Below are 20,084 nucleotides of genomic sequence, written 5' to 3'. Positions count from 1 at the left end.
CTACAGGCTCTGGTAATGTTTGAAGCCTTTGTTAGCCCAGGTGTCTGAGCAGGAAGATCTGCAGCCAAGTCTCCCCACCTGACCCTCAGCAGACATGTGGTATGAGGTCAAAAGAACTTGATTGTTTTAAGACACTAAGATTTAGAGGTTTATTGTTGTTGTTGCTGCTGCTACACAGCCTCATCTCCTTGACATAAGTTCCTTCATGTTCTTGACGTAAAGGAAAGTACAAATTTCCAAGTCAGAGAAGCATGACAGATGGTAGAGTTGGCAGAAAATGAGAAGGTTTGGGTTGAAATGGACCTGGTTTTAATCCAGTCTCTGTACCTTACTCACTCTCTGAGCCTTCTTTTACTCAGCTGTTAAAGAGAGATAGTAGCATAGTTGTTCTATGACAATTTAACATGTCAAGTGCCTATAAGGATGCAAAATCATAGATGATATTCAATATAAATAGCTATTTTTGTGAGGGGTAGGGCTTCCCTAGTGGCTCAGATGGTAAAGAATCCACCTGCAACATGGGAGGCCTGGGTTCAATCCCTGGGTTGGGAAGACCCCCTGGAGGAAGGCATGGCAACTCACTCCAGTACTCTTGCTTGGAGAATCTCCATGGACAGAAGAGCCTGGTGGGCTACAGTCCATGGTGTCAGACATGACTGAATGACTAAGCACAGCACAATGGTTAAGTTGACTAGCAGTCAAAAAGGAAATATCTATGTAGGTAGGACTGAATCTGAAGGGGATGCAAAAATGAGGGGTGGGGGGGCAATTGTCACGTATCCCTTCACTTCCCCTTTCTTCTTCCCCACGCAAACTTCTTCCTAGTCATGAGTATGCTCTTCCCTCTTCTCTATGTAACTTAATGCTTTCTTTGCCTTTTTCCAACCCCTCTGCTACAAACTGCTCCCAGAAAAGTCTGTATCACTCATTAAACCATGCATTAAAATTGCTGCATTTTAATAGGAAATAACTTGAGTTAATGGAGCAAAGCTCTAACATGGTATTCATCTCATGGCATTCAGGTGAAGGGAAGCGGGGTACCTTTCACCCAAACCCCGGATGCCAGAGAGGATTCCTCAGGTTTGTTAGATCCACTAAGCTGGGTAGGTCTCCTGTGTAGTCCTAAAGAAGACTTTGATAAGGCTTCCATTATGAGACTGTCCAGAATCTGCTGGGAAATTACCATGATAGTTTGGCAGAATCTCTGGGCTCAGAAGTAGGGACTGGCAGTACTAGTGCTGTGTATTTGTGTGCCTGCATGACTTGAAAATGTACAGTGCCTTTATGTGTTATCTCCACGTTAAGCCTCAGTGCAATCCTGCAAAAAGGCATTAAGATTATCATGGCAGATGATAGAACTAAAGTGTAAAGCTTTTAAATCATTTACCAAATTCACATAGATGGGAAGCAGAAGAATATATATCCAAAACCATTAGCTCGGATTTCAAGTGTGATACATTTTCTCTTTTTCACCATGATAGTATTTTTCCTGTCTGGGAGGAGCAAATTTGATAACATTTCTAGACTTTAATAGAACGGCGTCATGAAATGCACATATCTCTCACTAGTCATATAATTGGGAATGTGAAATTATGCTCTCTACATTTATAAAATGACTGAAAAACAAAAAGAAGACACATGAAGGTTAAAAAAACTATAAATTTGTTCTAGAAAATAAAATTAAGGTGATGTGTCCTATATGGCCATGTATTCTAGCTAAGAAGAATACTCATGGTTTCAGAGAAATCCATTACTTCCTATGTGAATGAAAAGAGAAGGAAATGAAGAAGGATGTTAAAGTTTCGAGTCCCATCATTTCTTTAAGAAACTATAGTTATTTACTAGAGGCTAATAGGAGAAGGCGATGGCATCCCACTCCAGTGCTCTTCCCTGGAAAATCCCATGGATGGAGGAGCCTGGTGGGCTGCAGTCCATGGGGTCCTGAAGAGTCGGACACGACTGAGTGACTTCACTTTCACTTTTCCCTTTCATGCGTTGGAGAAGGAAATGGCAACCCACTCCAGTGTTCTTGCCTGGAGAATCCCAGGGAAGGGGGGAGCCTGGTGGGCTGCTGTCTATGGGGTCGCACAGAGTCAGACACGACTGAAGTGACTTAGCAGCAGCAGCAGCAGTGGCTAATATAATTTATAATATTTTATTGCTTCTCAATTTTAAACACTGGAAACATCTTGGAAGATACAATGAAAACACAGGATTTGTAGCCAGACAAATCTGGATTTCAACACTGTTTTGATCATCTGAAGTTATAGATGTTGGGAAAGTAAGGTAATTAAGTCATAATGTAGAGATAGGCCTAAAATGAAAGTTTTTCATCTCTAAAATGGAAGTTTGAATTAACAATCTCATAGAATGTTAGTATTATATGATATAGTGAATAGAAAGCATTTATATACTTGTAACTTTTAGAAAATGTTACTTTTGTTTTCCCTTTGCATCATATAGATTCACATTATCTCTGATTCCTATTCCCAAGAAACAAATAGTCAAGATTTTATTAACTTAAGAAGTATTAGATGAAAAGCAGGAAGGGAGGGAAGTAGGGAGGTAGCGAGAAAGGGAAGAAGGAGAGAAGGGAGGGAGCAAGGGAAGGAATGAAAGAAAAATCCCTAATAAGAATAATTCAAAAATTATGTGGAGATACTTTTCTTTCTCTTAATGATCTGATACTGTTCTATCAGCAGAGACTGGAAGGCCCTGTGGAAAATTCTGAAAGAGATGGGAATACCAGACCACCTGACCTGCCTCTTGAGGAACCTATATGCAGGTCAGGAAGCAATAGTTAGAACTGGACATGTAACAACAGACTGATTCCAAATAGAAAAAGGAGTACATCAAGGCTGTATATTGTCATCTGCTTATTTAACTTCTATGCAGAGTACATCATGAGAAACGCTGGGCTGGATGAAGCACACTGGAATCAAGATTGCTGGGAGAAATATCAATAACCTCAGATATGCAGGCATGGTTTGGCTTGGTTTCATTGAGTTGGACAAGGCTGTGGTCCTAGTGTGATTAGATTGACTAGTTTTCTGTGAGTATGGTTTCAGTGTGTCTGCCCTCTGATGCCCTCTTGCAACACCTACCATCTTACTTGGGTTTCTCTTCGGGTGGGTCATGGTGGAGAGGTCTGACAGAATGTGGTCCATTGGAGAAGGGAATGGCAAACCACTTCAGAATTCTTGCCTTGAGAACCCCATGAAGAGTATGAAAAGGCAAAATGATAGGATACCAAAAGAGGAACTCCCCAGGTCATTAGGTGCCCAATATGCTACTGGAGATCAGTGGAGAAATAACTCCAGAAAGAATGGAGGGACGGAGCCAAAGTAAAAACAATACCCAGTTCTGGATGTGACTGGTGATGGAAGCAAGATCTGATGCTGTAAAGAGCAATATTGCATAGGAACCTGGAGTGTCAGGTCCATGAATCAAGGCAAATTGGAAGCTGTCAAACAAGAGGTGGCAAGGGTGAACGTCGACATTCTAGGAATCAGCGAACTAAAATGGACTGGAATGGGTGAATTTAACTCAGATGACCATTATATCTACTACTGCGGGCAGGAATCCCTCAGAAGAAATGGAGTAGCCATCATGGTCAACAAAAGAGTCCGAAATGCAGTACTTGGATGCAGTCTCAAAAACGACAGAATGATCTCTGTTCGTCTGCAAGGCAAAACATTCAATATCACAGTTATCCAAGTCTATGCCCCAACCAGTAACACTGAAGAAGCTGAAGTTGAACAGTTCTATGAAGACCTACAAGACCTTTTAGAACTAACACCCAAAAAAGATGTCCTTTTCATTATAGGGGACTGGAATGCAAAAGTAGGAAGTCAAGAAACACCTGGAGTTACAGGCAAATTTGGCCTTGGAATGTGGAATGAAGCAGGGCAAAGACTAAGAGTTTTGCCAAGAAAATGCACAGATCATAGCAAACACCCTGTTCTAACAACACAAGAGAAGACTCTACATATGGACATCACCAGATGGTCAACACCGAAATCAGATTGATTATATTCTTTGCAGCAAAAGATGGAGAAGCTCTATACAGTCAACAAAAACAAGACCAGGAGCTGACTGTGGCTGAGATCATGAACTCCATATTACCAAATTCAGGCTCAAATTGAAGAAAGTAGGGAAAACAACTAGACCATTCAGGTATGACCTAAATCAAATTCCTTATCATTATACAGTGGAAGTGAGAAATAGATGTAAGGGCCTAGATCTGATAGATAGAGTGCCTGATGAACTAGGGAATGAGGTTCATGACATTGTACAGGAGACAGGGATCAAGACGATCCCCATGGAAAAGAAATGCAAAAAAGCAAAATGGCTGTCTGGGGAGGCCTTAGAAATAGCTGTGAAAAGAAGAGAGATGAAAAGCAAAGGAGAAAAGGAAAGATATAAGCATCTGAATGCAGAGTTCCAAAGAATAGCAAGGAGAGATAAGAAAGCCTTCCTCAGCGATCAATGCAAAGAAATAGAGGAAAAGAACAGAATGGGAAAGACTAGAGATCTCTTTAAGAAAATTAGAGATACCAAGGGAACATTTCATGCAAAGATGGGCTCGATAAAGGACAGATATGGTATGGACCTAACAGAAGCAGAAAATATTAAGAAGAGGTGGCAAGAATACACAGAAGAACTGTACAAAAAAGATCTTCATGACCCAGATAATCATTATAATGTGATCACTAATCTAGAGCCAGACATCTTGGAATGTGAAGTCAAGTGGGCCTTAGAAAGCATCACTACGAACAAAGCTAGTGGAGGTGATGGAATTCCAGTTGAGCTGTTTCAAATCCTGAAAGATGATGCTGTGATAGTGCTGCATGCCATATGCCAGCAAATTTGGAAAAGTCAGCAGCGACTGAAAGGTCAGTTTTCATTCCAATTCCAAAGAAAGGCAATGCCAAAGAATGCTCAAACTACCACACAATTGCACTCATCTCACATGCTAGTAAAGTAATGCTCAAGATTCTCCAAGCCAGGCTTCAGCAATATGTGAACCATGAACTTCCTGATGTTCAAGCTGGTTTTAGAAAAGACAGAGGAACCAGAGATCAAATTGCCAACATCTGCTGGATCATGGAAAAAGCAAGAGAGTTCCAGAAAAACATCTATTTCTGCTTTATTGACTATTCCAAAGCCTTTGACGTTGTGGATCACAATAAACTGTGGAAAATTCTGAAAGAGATGGGAATACCAGACCAGCTGACCTGCCTCTTGAGAAATCTGTATGCAGGTCAAGAAGCAACAGTTAGAACTGGACACGGAACAACAGACTGGTTCCAAATAGGAAAAGGAGTCCATCAAGGCTGTATATTGTCACCCTGCTTATTTAACTTCTATGCAGAGTACATCATGAGAAACACTGGACTGGAAGAAACACAAGCTGGAATCAAGATTGCCAGGAGAAATATCAATAAGCTCAGATATGCAGATGACACCACCCTTATGGCAGAAAGTGAAGAGGAGCTAAAAAGCCTCTTGATGAAAGTGAAAGAGGAGAGTGAAAAAGTTGGCTTAAAGCTCAACATTCAGAAAATGAAGATCATGGCATCCGGTGCCATCACTTCATGGGAAATAGATGGGGAAACAGTGGAAACAGTCTCAGTCTTTAGCTTTTGGGGCTCCAAAATCACTGCAGATGGTGACTGCAGCCATGAAATTAAAAGACGCTTACTCCTTGGAAGAAAAGTTATGGCCAACCTAGACAGTATATTCAAAAGCAGAGACATTACTTTGTCAACTAAAGTCCGTTTAGTCAAGGCTATGGTTTCTCCAGTGGTCATGTATGGATGTGAGAGTTGGACTGTGAAGAAGGCTGAGCACCGAAGAATTGATGCTTTTGAACTGTGGTGTTGGAGAAGTCTCTTGCGAGTCCCTTGGACTGCAAGGAGATCCAACCAGTCCATTCTGAAGGATATCAGCCCTGGGATTTCTTTGGAAAGAATGATGCTAAAGCTAAAGCTCCAGTACTTTGTCCACCTCATGCGAAGAGTTGACTCATTGGAAAAGACTCTGATGCTGGGAGGGATTGGGGGCAGGAGGAGAAGGGGATGACAGAGGATGAGATGGCTGGATGGCATCATGGACTCGATGGGCGTGAGTCTGAGTGAACTCTGGGAGATGGCGATGGACAGGGAGGCCTGGCATGCTGCGATTCATGGGGTCGCAAAGAGTCGCACACGACTGAGTGACTGAACTGAACTGAACCGATATGCAGATGATACCACCCTTACAGCAGAAAGTGAAGAGGTACAAAAAGCCTCTTGATTAAAGTGAAAGAGGAGAGTGAAAATGTTGGCTTAAAGCTCAACATTCCAAAAAACGAAGATCATGGCATCTTGTCCCATCACTTCATGGCAAATAGATGGGGAAACAATGGAAACCGTGTCAGACTTTATATTTGGGGGGCTTCAAAATCACTGCAGATGGTGATTGCAGCCATGTAATTAAAAGACGCTTACTCCTTGGAAGGAAAGTTATGACCAACCTAGGTAGCATATTAAAAAGCAGAGACATTACTTTGCCAACAAAGGTCCGTCTAGTCAAGGCTATGGTTTATCCAGTGGTCATGTATGGATGTGAGAGTTGGACTGTGAAAAAAGCTGAGCACCGAAGAATTGATGCTTTTGAACTGTGGTATTGGGGAAGACTCTTGAGAGTCCCTTGGACTGCAAGGAGAGCCAACCAGTCCATTCTGAAGGAGATCAGGTCTGGGATTTCTTTGGAAGGAATGATGCTAAAGCTGGAACTCCAATACTTTGGCCAACTCATGCGAAGTGTTGACTCACTGGAAAAGATCCTGATGCTGGGAGAGATTGGGGGCAGGAGGAGAAGGGGACGACAGAGGATGAGATGGCTGGATGGCATCTCCGACTCGATGGACATGAGTTTGGGTAAACTCCGGGAGTTGGTGATGGACAGGGAGGCCTGGCGTGCTGCGATCATAGGGTCACAAAGAGTTGGACACGACTGAGCGACTGAACTGAACTGAACTGAGAATTATTCTGTCCTTCACCTCTTTCCTCAGTAGAGATATGTGTTGTAAAACCTTTTAATAACACTTTTGATAATACCACTAGAAATTGGTCATTTGTTCCTAAAGAAGAAATTTCTGCTTGAAAGACTTTTGCCCTATATGATTTTATCACTTAATCTTGGGTGAAATTGTTACAGAAATTATTTCAGGACCATTAATCTCATCACCATATCCAATTTTACAGTTATCTTTTAGACAACTGACCAGACATCTAATGTAAGGCTATGAGACAGAGGAATTTTCCAGTCCATTCTAGGACTGGTCTTAGCTAAATTTTTGCTATTATGCCACTTCAGCTAACCACCTTCACCTAACAGCAGAACCTGTACAGTTTTGGGTAATTATCTCCACCATAAAGAAGGCTTAGTTGCTTGTACAGTTTCAGGGTGTGAAATGTGAAATTGTTAAGTATACAATGAGTGTTGTCAAATGAATCCTATCACGCAATCCCTCTATTTCCAACAATCATTAGTATATAGACAGATACCCTGAGTAATTACAGGCATTTATAATTAGGTTTTACTGAGGAACCATTTCAAGAAAATTTGTTCAGCTCTGTACCAGATTAGTAATAGCCCGGTGTTGGCAAAATCTCCCACCATGACTATGAAAACATAGCAAGAAGTGTTGATACAAAAAGAACTCTAGAAATATGCTGAAAGTTTCATTATTTTACCAAAAACAATTGCATCACTTCCCAGAAACATAAGTACATGTCTTTTCAACCACTGTTTTTCTTCTTTTAAAACTATTTAGGGGTGTACATAAGTACAATGATGAAATGAAAAAGTACTGCCAGTGGAGTTTTACGGGTACAACTTTAAGTCAATCTAACCCATTAGACTAACACTGGACAATGTTCCATGTGATCATAAATAGCTTTCAGCGGTGTCCAGAGCACCCACATGACATGGTGTCAACAATTGACACTTAACCCAAGATGAGACTTCAATGAGCAGATAAAGCAGAAATACAACTGCTTGTCATGTTCTTTTGAAGGCTTGTGTACAGGCATGAAATCATAAATAAAAATCCCCAAATAAGCAACCTGACTCAAGAAGGCAATCACTGGACATACCATTACCTTCTGGGTTCATACCTGTTTGAATGCCCACTTATTCAAATGACTTTGTAAATTCTTAACTATCCTCTTTTAAATGAGTAACATCTGGTTTCTCTTCAGTCTTCGACATCTTGATGAGTATATTGCTCTGATTTGGAAATTACCAGAGTAAAATGTGACTATTCAAAGCAGTGAAACCAATCTGAGCTGGTAACATAAGTGCAAGAATTCTTACAACTTCCCACTCTTCCCAGAATAAATAGAGCAATTTGATTTTAATTTGATCATTTAAAACCTGGTACAAACACAAAATGTTTCCCACCACAGATTTTATGACCATTTTACTGTTTATTTATGGGGAAAACTTTCAGATATTTCAGTATCAGAAATATGATCACTTTTGAATTGTCCTTCCTAATTGGAGCCAGGACTGGCATGTGTCACTGAGATTTTTATTCCATTCCTAACCCCATTAAATTCCCAAAGCAACATTATTTAGGTCTTGTGATCTTGGAGTTTAGATACAACTCCCTCCCTATATCACCCAAGCATTCCGTTCTGATTGAACTTTTCCTCTTGCCCCAGTCAAATCCATATGGTGAAGTCCTGAAACCTAGTGCCTCACAATGTGACCTTATTTGAAAATAGGCTCATTTTTAGATGCCATTAGTTAAGATGAGGTCTTGCTGGAATAGAATGGGCCTCTAATCCAGTAGGACTCATATTCTTATTTTTAAAAACAGAGAAATTTAGACATGAGACATACACACAAGGAGAAAGCTACGTGGGGTGAAGTGTCTATAAGTCAAATGATGTCAAAGATTGCAAGCAAACCACCAGAAATTAGGAGAGTAGCATGGATCAGAATCTCCCTCATCATCCAAGAGGGAAACCAAGCCTTCCAACTCCTTGATGTTGGGCTTCCATCCTCCAAAACCATGAGAGAAATTCTGATGTTTAAGCTGCTTGGTCTGTGGTACTTTGGAATGGCAGCCCTAGCAAACTAATACAACTTCTTCACTGATGTGGTAGCAAATAGTCTCCTTGGTGATCCTCTTTTTATCTCTGTCCCTATATGTTAAATGATATTTGCACATTAACAGTGTTCCTAGTTAACCTTCAAAATGATGTTTGTTTGTTTTTAAAGACAATATCTTTCAGCATTGCCTTGGCCTTCCAAAAAGTGAAAAAAGATGAGACTTAGAAGAGAGAATAAGACAGTTTGTTATCTGATTATACCTTGCTTTAAAAAAAAATATCATTGCAACTGGCTGGTACATACTAACACTGAAAAACATTTTGATAAAAGTGTGAGCCTCAATCATGAATTATTAGAGCCAGATGGGCAGTCAGCCAATGTTTTTATGGGGAAAGTTAAGCAACAGAAGGATTTCACATAGGAAAATAAATAATGAAGTATATTTGTGATGAGGAAAGAGAGAAGGGATCCTGATCAACTGGGAAACTGAAAAGGAATCCACAAAATCAAACTGCTCTTTAGAAAATATGAAAGGAGTGATGTCAAGGAAAAAGCAGCAATCAGCACTAGGACTGAAGTCATGACTTACCTAGTCATAGGAGAATCTGGATTAGGTGAGTTTCCTAAACTACATACACTCCCTACTTCCAGCTCTCTGGGCCACATTTGACATACAGAGTTCTCAAACTTTGGCATGCATGAGAATCACCCAGAGGGCTTCTAAAACACAGATTACTGGGCTCCAGGTTAATGGGGCCATATAATTTACATTTCTAATAAATTCCTTAATAATGCTAAAGTATTGGTCTGGGGATATACTTTGAGAAACACTAGACTTCATCAATATTGTAACATCTGCCTAATGAGAAGAATCACCTAGAAGAAGTTTATTTTAAAAATATAAAATCCTAGGTCTTATGCCAGAATTTTAGACTCAACCTCCAGGGAAGGGACTGATATTTTTATTTTAATAAACTTAGAATGGCTAGTATGATTGGGTAAGTCTGAGAAACACTGAACCCAATCTCCTCGAATTGCCTTTTAGGGTCTGTAATTTTCCCACATGGTACCAATGGGTAGTGTTTGAAATATGGCAGTAGTTGCAAGATAAATTAAGAGTAACACAATCACTGGGTTCTGTAATCCTAATCTACTAGACCTATGGGCCAACCATAGAACTGCACTCCTCTTCATGAACAGATGCCCTGAGAGACAGTCTTTATTAACACCAATCATACTCATAGCAGATGTGGAGGGTGACTAATGGGCTTACGAACAGAATCAGGTCAGAGGCTACTGGGGTAATTCTGATGGGAAATGATGGAGGCATAGATTTAAAACATGGTATTGATGATAAAAAGACAGAATTGAGAAAAACAGAATTAACAGAACATGAAAGAAGGTTAGCTATATAAAAAAAAGGTTAATTCAATCTTTTTCCCTTTTTTTTCAGTCTTATAAATATATATTACCATATTTTCCCTACTCTCTCTTAATCTTAGTTTTACACTTACTTAATTTTGCTTGAATATCTATTTCTATTCTTTACCAGCAGAAGCAGTAGTCTCTCTCACCACCACCACAACAATCAGCAAGTGTTAATATTTACAGAGCATGTATTACTAAATCATACTTTGTCTAGTCTTGTAACAAATTTACATCCTTTTGTTTTAATCCTGCATTTCTATTGGCAGTCTCCTTTTAGTTTAACTCTGTATTTTAAAGGGCACTGTGGCTTTTTAGTGTGGAATCTCTTCTGCCCTTCCTATGCCATAGTATTTTGGTGCTTATTACTTGAGTTCTCATGATTTCTATGTACACCTGCATTTCAATTATAAGTTAACTAAATTGGAGAAGGCGATGGCATCCCACTCCAGTGCTCTTGCCTGGCGAATCCCATGGACGGAGGAGCCTGGTAGGCTGCAGTCCATGGGGTCGTGAAGAGTCGGACACAACTGAGCGACTTCCCTTTCACTTTTCACTTTCATGCATTGGAGAAGGAAATAGCAACCCACTCCAGTGTTCTTGCCTGGAGAGTCCCAGGGACGGGGGAGACTGGTGGGCTGCTGTCTACAGAGTCAGACAGGACTGAAGTGACTTAGCAGCAAACTGATAAAAACCATAACCAGCAGCCACTAACTTTCTGTCAGAAATCAATTAATAATGGTTATTCATTTACTACAGCTCTGGTATACTTATTTCAAAAAAGAGAACACTATGCTCAAAAAAAATCATAAAATGAAAATTTTCTACTGCCCTCATATGTGAAAATTATGTTTATCTTATTCCACAAGCTATATATCTTCAGCAGCATTCATTCATTCTTCATATCTTCACTTCATTTAACTCTAAGTGTAGTAAAATTCAGCTCCTATACCAAGGTAAGAAATAACTTAGCTAACTAAAGACATGTTAGTTTTATATGTAGATTTCCATTTAGCTCATTTTTTTTTCTAACAGCAATTGCCCCATTCTTTACAAATATTTGCAGCTGTTTTCTACTAAAAGTCTAAAGAAGACTCTTTGCACTACTCAGATTTAAAGACTGATCAAAAGGGCACAACATCAAAGAGGAAAAGTAAATAATCAACTGTCAACTAAACGCCACCCTTCCCCATCCCAAGCACACCAAGTGTCTCAGGCATTACGAATATAGTAGTAATTGCAGTCAGGCCACTTAAACTCTCCATCAAGCTTTTATTGAACAATTTAGTTGTGTTCAGCACAGTGCTGGGCTCTGTAGGTACAAGAAATATATAAAACAGAGGTCCTTCCCACAGGGGGTTTACAATATGGTTGAGAATTTAAAAAATAAAAGCTACAAAGACTCTTAAAATGCATATTGTTCAAATTATTTTTACACAAAGTACTTCAGATAATGACAATAAAATGAAATCTGAAAATGTGAATAAAACAGAGAAACACTTTAATCTATGGGATACGCCTAGACATATTTTGAATTAAAATATTCAGTAAAAGCCTGGATTCATGAAAAACATAAGCACAAATATTTTTAAGACAACCATTAAACATCTAAGTATGCATAGTGATTAATTAAAAGCATATCAAGCTAAGCATATTTTATTCAGATTCTTTAGGTGCCTGAATAATAAAAATTATCTTAGCATTAGACTTTTAAATGTACTTCCAACTACTGAAGAGACTGAAACATTTTTGTTCTCTTAAGTAGCTTATATGGTTTTCTTATAACCTGGTTTTCATTATTTATTGAATTTTTGAAAGTCATTCTTGTAGACACTAAAAATGTAGATCAACTCAACACTGTTTGAATTTTCATATATTTCATGGACCATAGTCCACTTGTAACATATATATACATACAGATTTACAGGCTTCCCGGGTAGTGCTAGTGATAACACCCTGCCTGCCAGTGCAGGAGACATTAAGCGACATGGGCTTGATCCTTGGGTTGGGAAGATCCATAGTCAAGAACCAGGTTTATACTACTCACTTTTAAAGCATATTAATATCATGTACATTTTGTATATGTATTTCATTGAGCTTTACAATAGTTACTATAATTAGATAAAATTGTAGATCAAGCACTATTTTCTACATGTAACGTTCTTTTGGCAGAGTTCCAAAGAGATTTATTTTATTTTGAGGTTTAGTTCTGTCTTCAATTATACAATTATGAGAACTCTTGTTTATTGAGGAAAATAAAGAAAATGTAGACGAAGACACTTGTTAAAAATCAGTATTTGTTACTGAATCATGATCCAGAGTATCTGAGAACATATGTTACAGAGGTTATTATCTCAGGTGAATTTAGCATGCAATGTATACATTTCTGTGGATTAAAGATAGAAGTATCAAAAGTACTTTATACTGATATATATTGTCTCTACATCAGATTTCAGACTAATTGGACAAAGATATTCTTAATTGTCTGAGCAATATCTTTACCAAATAATCATTATTTTTCAAGTTTTTCCTATTACTTTAAACTTCCCCATATAGAGTTTTAATAAACATTATCATATTAAACTGCATGTGATTATTCTGCCTGAATGTAGCATTTTTAAACGAGAAAGTTTAACATGAAATTTCCCAAGGTGAACAATAGCATGGAAACAAAGGGCTTCCTATCACATTCATTTAAATTTACAACAGCTAGTATCACCCATGAATGTTACCTTTGCTGGGAGTTTACCATATAAGCATTTTTTGTGGTGTCAAATACTGTCCCTAGTGGTAGGAGACCCATGAAGAAAATATAAGAAAAGTGTCCTGTCCACCATGAAATAGAATTTTGTTAGGGGAAAAAGACACACATAATGAAAATATTTAAGGAGTAATATAGTAATTATCAAAATGAGCACTACAGGTTCAGAGGTGGAGAGAGAGGTAAGAAAATAACAAGGACACAGTAGTCCTCCCTTATTCTTAGAGAATAAGGTCCAAAACCCTAGTTAATGCTTGATACCACAGATAGTACTGAATCCCACACACACTTATATATATACTATGATTTTTTCCTGTACATGTGTAGCTGTTTTAAAATTTTAATATACAAATTAGGTATAGTAAGAGATTAATAATGATAACCAATAATAAAATAAAACAATTATAACACTATGCTATAATAAAAGTTAGTGAATGTGGTCTCTCTTGCTTTCTCTAAATAACTCATTTACAAATTTAATGCCTTTTCCACCTTACCTAAGCACTGATGACACACTGTGGCTGTAACTTTTGCAGTTTGAGGTGTGTCAGCAAAACTAGCACAAATTTCTTTCTCCTCCTTCACAATTTCAAAGATAGACTTTTTTTTTTACATATATATTTTAGCAACTTCAGCCTATGTTGTTTTTTCTTTTTTCCTTTTCTTATTAAACAGAGAACTTTCACTTAAAGGAAGTACTTTACAGCTTCTCTTTGGCATATCCGAATGACCAGCATCAGTACTCTCGGGCTTTGGAAACTTTGTTAAGTGTGAAGCATATTAAATGCTTGAAGAACAAGCCCTGCAAAACCTCACTGGTGGATCTGATAACTAAGTAGGCTACCACATGACGAATAGGATATGCTGCACAAAGGGATGATTCACATCCCAGGTGAAACAGAGCCGGACCCTAAGAGATTTTATCAGGCTACTCAGAATGACATGCAGTTTTAACACTTATGAGTTGTTTATTTCTGGAATCTTCCATTTAATATTTTCAGTCTGTGTTTGACCACTGGTAACTAAAATTGTGAGTAACAAGGGGCTTCTGTACTCAAACTGTCCAAAGGCTAAGGACAAGATGTGATTCAAACATGAGGGAGATGAGTAGGTTTTGTGTGGGCAAAAATAATAACCAGGAGGAGGTATTAGAACCAAGAAGAATAACATCCAGGGATTTGAAGTTGGTTCTGTCCATGATATTTCAACCCACATGGTCAGGGAGCCAATTTATAGTTGAAATTGAGGACTTGTATTATACAATTGGAGGTAAGTCTAGATAAAGAATTAATCACACTTAATACTTACTGAGTACCTATGGTGTTGCATTCATTTTACATACCTTATCACAATAACCTCACAGTAAGTATTATAGTCTTTAGTTTACAGATTAATTCATTGAAACCCCATGAAATTAACTCTCAAGTTCGTAGAGCTAATGAATGGCATAGCCAGATTTAAATCCAAATTTGATCTCAGAACCCATGATTTTATTACTAGATCACACTGTCTTATAAATGAAATATCATTACAACAATTCTCACATTGCACTGTGCTGTAGGGAAGACAATAAACCTGGAATCAAAAAGCTTAAACTTGGATCTGAAATCTTACTTACATTAGCTAAGTGACATTGGGCAAGCCCTCTGTAAACCTTACCCTCTTTTGTAATAATAAAACAGTAAATAGATGACAGACAAACATAGCTGGATGATGGACAGACAGAGGTAACAGGAGTATAAACAGCCCTATCATGGTCTGCAAATCCAAACATGTTGAATTTAAACCTGAATAAAGAGATGTGTACAGCATGTTTTGTGCTAGTTACCCAAGGCCATTTCAATACAAGTTTGAGTGAAAATAATTATAGCTTAGAGATAATTCACAACTGGTTCAACCATACCAAAGGGATGATTCAACTATTTTGGTTTCATTTCACTGACAGAAATGACAGTTAGTCACAGTGTTGGATTCTATTGCCAAACTGCTGATACTATAGTATCATCTCTTTCCAAGATATCCTTATAGATGGCAGCATGGCCCTTGGCATAGCACACAACAATAAATAGGTGTTGAATTAAGTGAATTGGGAAAGGGAAAAAAGGAGGAAGAAAGCAGACAGAAACATAAGGGGAAGAAATGTTGGTTGAATTTATGGGTAGAAAATGGCAATTATAGGGCCTCCCTGGTAGCATATCTGGTAAAGAATCCACCTGCAAAGCAGAAGACCCTGGTTCAATTCCTGGGTCAGGAAGAGCCCTTGGAGAGGGGATAGGCTACCCAATCCAGTATTTTGGGGCTTCCCTGGGGGCTCAGTCAGTAAACAATCTGCCTGCAATGCAGGAGACCTGGATTTGATCCCTGGGTTGGGAAGATCAATCCCTGGGTTGGAGGAGGGCATGGCAACTCATTCCAGTATTCTTGCCTGGAGAATCCCCAAGGACAGAGGAGCCTAGTGGGCTGCAGTTCATGGGGTTGCAAACAGTTGGACATGACTGAGCGACTAAGCACAGCACAAAGGCAATTATTGCTTGGGAAATCCTATGGATGGAGAAGCCTCGTTGGCTACAGTCTATGGGGTCACAAAGAGTCAGTCAAAATTTAGCAACTGAACATGCACACACAAGGGCACATCAGGTAAGAAAGAGTAAACGACTCAAAGTATTTTTTTGAAGTCCACAGAATTTCTTATTTCACACAGACCAGATCCATTTATCCCATAAAAAAGTAACAAAACTTGGTAGTTTATAACTATATCACTTATTAATTTTGCCTTTTGTATGCCACCCAAGAAGAAATTGTAAGAAATACTGAATTGCTAGGAGTGAATTGGAGAAGGCAATGGCACCCCACTCCAGTACTCTTGACTGGCAAATCCCATGGATGGAGGAGCCTGGTAGGCTGCAGTCCATGGGGTTGCTAGCAGTCGGATACAACTGAGCGACTTCTCTTTCACTTTTTACTTTCATGCATTGGAGAAGGAAATGGCAACCCACTCCAGTGTTCTTGCCTGGAGAATCCCAGGGACGGAGGAGCCTGGTGGGCTGCCGTCTCTGGGGTCGCACAGAGTCTGACACGACTGAAGCAACTTAGCAGCAGCAGCAGCAGGAGTGAATCAGAAGCTATACTTGGATTTTTTTTTTTAATGCTCCAACTCAGTAGTTAATCATTTAGCTTCATTATTATTTTCTATGACATTTCAAGAGCGCCTTTAGCTGTATCACAGCTTTCACTCTTCAAAGTCAGAAAAATGATAATTAAGCTGGTTACTGCGTAACGGAATGATGCATAACCAGAATACAGATTTAGGGCTTTTAGTTCCCAGCTTAGTACAGAAGAATACAACATCTCCAAAACATTAATTACACATTTTACATAAATATCTTTGGTCATGGTATCTTCCTCCCTTCATTTGGCATCCTTTTCTATCTTGTGGAATTTATGTCTTGTTAACTGAATTCTCGCTCTCAATAAGTTGACTTTTCACTGACAAAAGCTTCTACTGATTTTTCAAATTCATTGTAAAATCAAAACTACCATAAAATGTGAAGATAGCCACATCAGTTGAGATTCACATAAAGGTTTCAAATTGGGGGAAACTCTGGGGAGATGGGGTTTTCTTTTTCTCATTTTTTCACAGTCACCATCTGTGCAATCTTACCCAACTTCTTAAATGTAATTCTCAATATCCAGTCCAAGGAGCTGACTAAATACTTAAAGATATAGATTATAGTAATAAACTTGGTCTCAGTTAATATTACTGACAAGAAAAAAAGTAAAAAATTGTTTAAAGATGAAAAGAAGAAATAATCCAAATCAAAACATCAAATTCTCCTTCTCAGGTGGGAAGAAACACACAAACTCAAGGACAGCAATTGCAATAAAAAGTCCAACTTCATTCTTTGATTATCTGTTAGAATAGAAAGAAAAAATATAATAAGCATGAAAGGGATACATTTTGTATGGTGCAAGGATTAAGGTGTAAGTAAGAAATATAATGTCTTAGACATCAAAACATTCTTGTTTGAAGTAGTTACATCTGTGTTTTATAAATAAAAGCAATATAAATAATTTTGGATTTTGGATCACCTAAAAGTCTCCAGATTATCTAATTCTACTAAATGAATGCCTTTATTCTGAGTAATTTTTCTGGTTCCCAAGATTGTAATCCAGAAGAATAATCAAACTGAAAAGCTATATCAATTGTACATACATCAAATGGTCAAATAATCTTGCCTTAAAAACAAACCCTAATCAGTATATAACTATACCCTAAAAACATATAAGGAAGAGTACCAATTAAAAGAGTCATGAAATACAATTTTTTTTCCTATCAAACCAACAAAATATTGTGTGTGTGTGTTTTAAGATAACATACAGTGCTAATTAGAGTAAAGCAAAGTAAAAACTCACACATTGCTGATGAAATTTTCAATCACTAATACTTTGGAAAGCAGTCAGACTATAGGCATCTTTCAAGATTTTAAAAATTTAGATAGTATTTATTCCTTAAAGCATACTTCTAGTAAAAACAATCACAAATATTAAAAAAACTTTAGTCTTTGGGTAATGATGCAGTTCTGTTTATCATGGTGCCAGATCTGATAACAGATTATGATTAAATAAACTATGGTGTATCCTTTTAATAGACTATTATATAAATATTAAAATTACTTTAAAATAATTTGTAAATAATCTGTGGAATGTTTATTTTATGTTAAATGAAGTAAACAAGATACAATAATGAATATATATTATCATATGTGTGTGCAAAGGGAAATAATGAGAAAGAAATCCACTAAAATGATGGTAGGCTTTTCTTGAGTAGTGAAAGTAAATTTTAGTAAGCTGCCTTTCTTTTAAAATTTTCTATATTTTCCAAAGTTTCTATAGAGAGTTTGGCTTATTTATATTAAGGAGGATAAGTACAATAAGATAAATTACTTTAAGAAATTGAAAATGGGATTAGTATGAACCTACCAAACGGAAATTCGGTATCTCAATTCTTTTCCCTTTTTTTATTTTCCAAGGGATCTGTGTTTATAGTAAAACTGCCCAGAATATGTGTATTACATGCAGATATCTAAGGCAAGGACAGAGGACCATAAAGGTGAGTCAAGTAAAAACTTTACTGGCTTTGTGATTTTTGAGGTGTGTTCCAGAAGCAGCCAGGTTTTTCTTATCCTTTGGGTATTGTTGCAAAGTATTTATTCAAAATACACTTAAATCTTGCCCTGAAGAACAGAAGTGATTATCTCTCAGTTCCCTCAACCATGGGTAGAACAAATATTTAGAGAATTTGAGCTGCTTGAATGTCCACATTTGTTATAACAACTTATACTGGAATTATGGTACCTAGCCGTACCCAGGGAATGAAACAAGGTGAACATGCAGATTTTCCATTAAAAATGAAGAGTTCAACTTATTTGAATAGTCTTTGAAAATAAATTAAAACTTTTTACGTTCTCTCATTAAAACATAAATGATCACACAATGTGATAATACACAGGAGACCATTCAATTAACCCTATAGTCACTAGCAGGAATATTGAAAGGAAATACGTGATGCTTGAAATTTAATCCGACTAAATATGCATCACATTTGGCATAATGTTCTGCTTTCTACAATGTTCATTCACTGAAATATATGTGTTATACAAAGCAGATCTAATCGAAAGAGCAAGAGTGTGTTAATCATATGATGAACATGTCAAGTCCTGATGTCTAAATAAAACGGGGTCACTTAGCTTTAAAATATTTATGGAAGGATGAGATTAACATACATACTACTGTATACAAAAGAGATAACCAAGGCTTCCCCGATGACTCATTGGGTAAAGAATCCACCTATAATGGCAAGAGACAGGAGATATAGGTTCGATTCCTTAGGTCAGGAAGATTCCCTGGAGAAGGAAATGGGAACCCACTCCAGTATTTGTGCCTGAAAAATCCCATGGACAGAGGAACCTGGCAGGCTACGGTCCAATGGTCTCAGAGTTAGACACTACTGAGCAATTAAGCACAAGGAAATACTTCATACTCAGTATTTTATAATAACCTATATGGGAAAAATCTGAAAAAGAATAAATATATACATATATATATATATACGTATAACTGAATCACTGCACTGTACACCTGAAAATAATATGACAATGTAAATCAACTATACTTCAATTTTTTAAAAAAATTAAAAGTTCTCCTGGGAGACTGCTCTTACTAAGAAAAGAGCAGACATGCAGACTCTTTACCACTGCAGAGTTAGTCACTTCCAAAAGCAGCCTGGAGCCAGTCTCAGAAAGTTCTCAGTAGAGGAAATGTAAATGAAGTTGTAAAAACAACAACAGCTCCTCTGGGGAATCAGTCCTCCTTCATCAGACGTGTGCTTACTTTGCATTTTAATTCTTAGAGACCTTCTGCCTTTGTAACATGTGCTCAGGTCAGAGCAGAGTGATGGGGGAGAGCTATGCTGTCAGTTCAGACAGTTCTACATCTCACCTTTCCAGGTGGTCACTCCACATCAAGGCTGAGGAGCACTGGTGGGCTAAAGAGGTGGAACTGGATGCAGAGTTGTTTGTATGGTGCCTTATCTGTGAACAGACAGAGGGTTTCAGTGGACAGAATTATTGATTATGATTCCTTTCGTCAGATGACACTTCCCTGAACATTTTCAAAGAAGAGCAGAACCACAATCCATACATCAACTCACATCAGCTCTGACTGCATAAATGAAGATGTTTTAGATATTATCTCCCCAAGATTGTCTCCTTCTTCCCTCCGTGCTTTGACC

General features: G+C 37.9%; 1 protein-coding gene across 5 annotated transcripts in view; it reads right to left on the bottom strand.

Annotated features, from left to right (window-relative positions):
- PTGER3 (prostaglandin E receptor 3) overlaps positions 1–20,084 on the bottom strand; it is a 233,913-nt gene that overhangs the window by 119,696 nt on the left and 94,133 nt on the right. For 2 of the 5 annotated variants that reach the window (XM_040232566.1, XM_040232565.1), the window contains exon 3: positions 19,793–19,884. The exons of 2 other annotated variants lie outside the window; for them this stretch is intronic. In XM_040232566.1, coding sequence (XP_040088500.1) covers positions 19,793–19,884 — 92 coding nt within the window. Of the gene's footprint in view, positions 1–16,383; positions 17,205–19,792; positions 19,885–20,084 lie in introns of those variants that run through there. One more of the 5 variants, XM_040232568.1, reaches the window with a different exon arrangement.

This window comes from Oryx dammah, unplaced genomic scaffold (genome assembly GCF_014754425.2).
Source record: "Oryx dammah isolate SB20612 unplaced genomic scaffold, SCBI_Odam_1.1 HiC_scaffold_28, whole genome shotgun sequence".
In the NCBI taxonomy this organism is placed as follows: Eukaryota; Metazoa; Chordata; class Mammalia; order Artiodactyla; family Bovidae; genus Oryx; species Oryx dammah.
The sequence above is the reverse complement of the archived record's forward strand: the minus strand, read 5'-3'. Positions and strand labels throughout refer to the sequence as shown.